The 2033-nt window shown below is 45.6% G+C and overlaps 1 protein-coding gene across 12 annotated transcripts in view; it reads right to left on the minus strand.

Moving 5' to 3' along the window:
- Window positions 1–2033, minus strand: part of Zmynd8 (zinc finger MYND-type containing 8) — a 97478-nt gene that overhangs the window by 93609 nt on the left and 1836 nt on the right. The window contains exon 1 of one of the 12 annotated variants that reach the window (XM_048810803.1): window positions 1693–1988. The exons of 10 other annotated variants lie outside the window; for them this stretch is intronic. In XM_048810803.1, the coding sequence (XP_048666760.1) occupies window positions 1693–1751 (59 nt within the window). In that variant the 5' untranslated portion in view covers window positions 1752–1988. Of the gene's footprint in view, window positions 1–960; window positions 984–1692; window positions 1989–2033 lie in introns of those variants that run through there. One more of the 12 variants, XM_048810806.1, reaches the window with a different exon arrangement.

Below are 2033 nucleotides of genomic sequence, written 5' to 3' on the forward strand. Positions count from 1 at the left end.
GGGGGGGGGGGACTGTTCCATATAAAATATCACCACCCTCTGCGCTTTGACTCTAAGATTGCTGGCCCACCTTGACTTCAAATTAGAATCTGGTGCATTTCTCCTTATTCAATGCACCTTCATCCAACTGGTGTCAAAAGTTGGGAGGCTGGACACTACTTTAAAAAGAAAAAAAAAGATTAACTGACTTCATCAAGTTGGCATAACACAGATACTGAATATATTTCTAGCACTTAAAATCCTGCTGAATTGGTCTCCCAGCTGGAAATGTATGGAATGAATTTCCAAGGGAATTCTAAAGGTAACGGTAAGCAAAAGTGGACATTTTTTTACTTTTAAATTCTAGCTACAGCATCCAGAGATCAGGGGAAAAGTAGAAAAAGACAAATAAAGCCGAGTCAGGCCAGCATGCTTACAGATGTGTGGGTCAGGCGTGGAAAAAGGCCAACTCTGTTGGTCAGTTGAGTCCTGAATGAAATCAAGTTTGGTGGTGGATGGGATTTTGCACTAAGTAACCCTAAAACTAAGTACTGACACAACCCACCCCTACACGCACACCACCAGTTAGCTCCCCGCCCCCCATGTTTGTAGGGCTCTGTGACTTAAGAACAAGCAGTTGCATTAACTAACAACAAGCAGACCTCCTACCCAGAGTCCTAAGATCCAAACAAACCCAGTTAAAGGTGTAGAAAGAAGCAAGAGACGATGCCCTGAACATTTCTCCCCTGGCTGAGGGTAAACAGGAAGTGAAATCTTCCCTCCTAGCTGCAGGTTATCAGGAAAAACAGTGGATGCAAACAGTCACCTAAACTCCAGACTCTCTTTATAAAAGCTCTTATTTTGTTCCTGCTAGTGAAGCCCCCAGCTGCTGTAGCCAAGACCCCCTCTTCCAAACAGACCCCAAATGTTCACAAAAACTCTGGCTACATGGTCACAGAGGAAATGGATTGCTTTACTTACCCAACAAATGTTCAAGTAACCGTCTCATTTTTCCACAGTTAGGAAGAGAGAACAGCCTGGCAGATTTGGGACTTGATCAAAAACGAAATTGTTTTTAAACAGTTACATGGTATTATTAAAAACACACACCAGCACCACAACAATACAACCCAACAACTGGATAGGGAATGCTGTCAGGAGCCACAAACATGATTTTATTTCCTCTGCACTCTATCACACAGGAGCACAGAGGATGATACAATGTTTAAAACAAGGGGAAAAAATGAAAGATAAAAGATACATTAGTTCATTGAAAATCATGCAAGAGTAGAAAGCTGAGGGCTTCAGGGTCCTCCCAGATTTTCTTTCTTTCTTTCTTTCTTTTTTTTTTATGCAGGATGTTGTCCAAGATTCTCCCACCCCCCACCCCGCCCCCCAAACCCTATCCCTACTCCAAAAACTTCCTCCAGAGCCTAGCAAACACTTTCAGAAACATTTGCTGGCTGTAGGCTGGTTTGCAGAACACTCTGTATCAAGCTAAGTCAGGAGCAAAGGCTGAACAATGTAGTTTCAAGGGAGAAGCTCTGGAGAGGAAGAGAAAGAGGAGGCACGCACCCCGCCACCCACCTAGGCCCAGAGCTACCCTGGCTCCTGGCTGCTGTGCTGAGGGCTGGGCTCTCTTTCCAGCGCACGGCCTCTCTTGTCAGAACTTAGTCCAGCCTTCCCAGAACCTCTCTGGGAAGGCAAACTTGCCTGCTCTGCTGTCTGCCATGAGCGCTCCTTGGAGAGAAGCCTGCGTGTTCACCTTCCATTTTCTTCCCCCAGCAGGCATGTGACCCAAGAGAAGACAATAGTGCAGGGGAAACTGCTCAGGAGAGAAGGAGAGGGGAAGGGAGGGAAAGGAGGGGAAAAAAAGGAAAAGAAAGCTTCTCTCTTGGCATACCAGGGTCTAGCTTCAAACTATTCCAGAAACACCATGCCCTGGTGGAGGCAAAGGTGTGCCAGGCCCTTGCCAGGTTGCAAAACCAAGCTATGGCTAATGGCTACTCAGCCATGTGACCCAAGAAAGCAAAAAAAAAAAAAAAAAAAAAGGG

This window comes from Marmota marmota, unplaced genomic scaffold, assembly GCF_001458135.2.
Source record: "Marmota marmota marmota unplaced genomic scaffold, marMar, whole genome shotgun sequence".
NCBI lineage: Eukaryota > Metazoa > Chordata > Mammalia > Rodentia > Sciuridae > Marmota > Marmota marmota.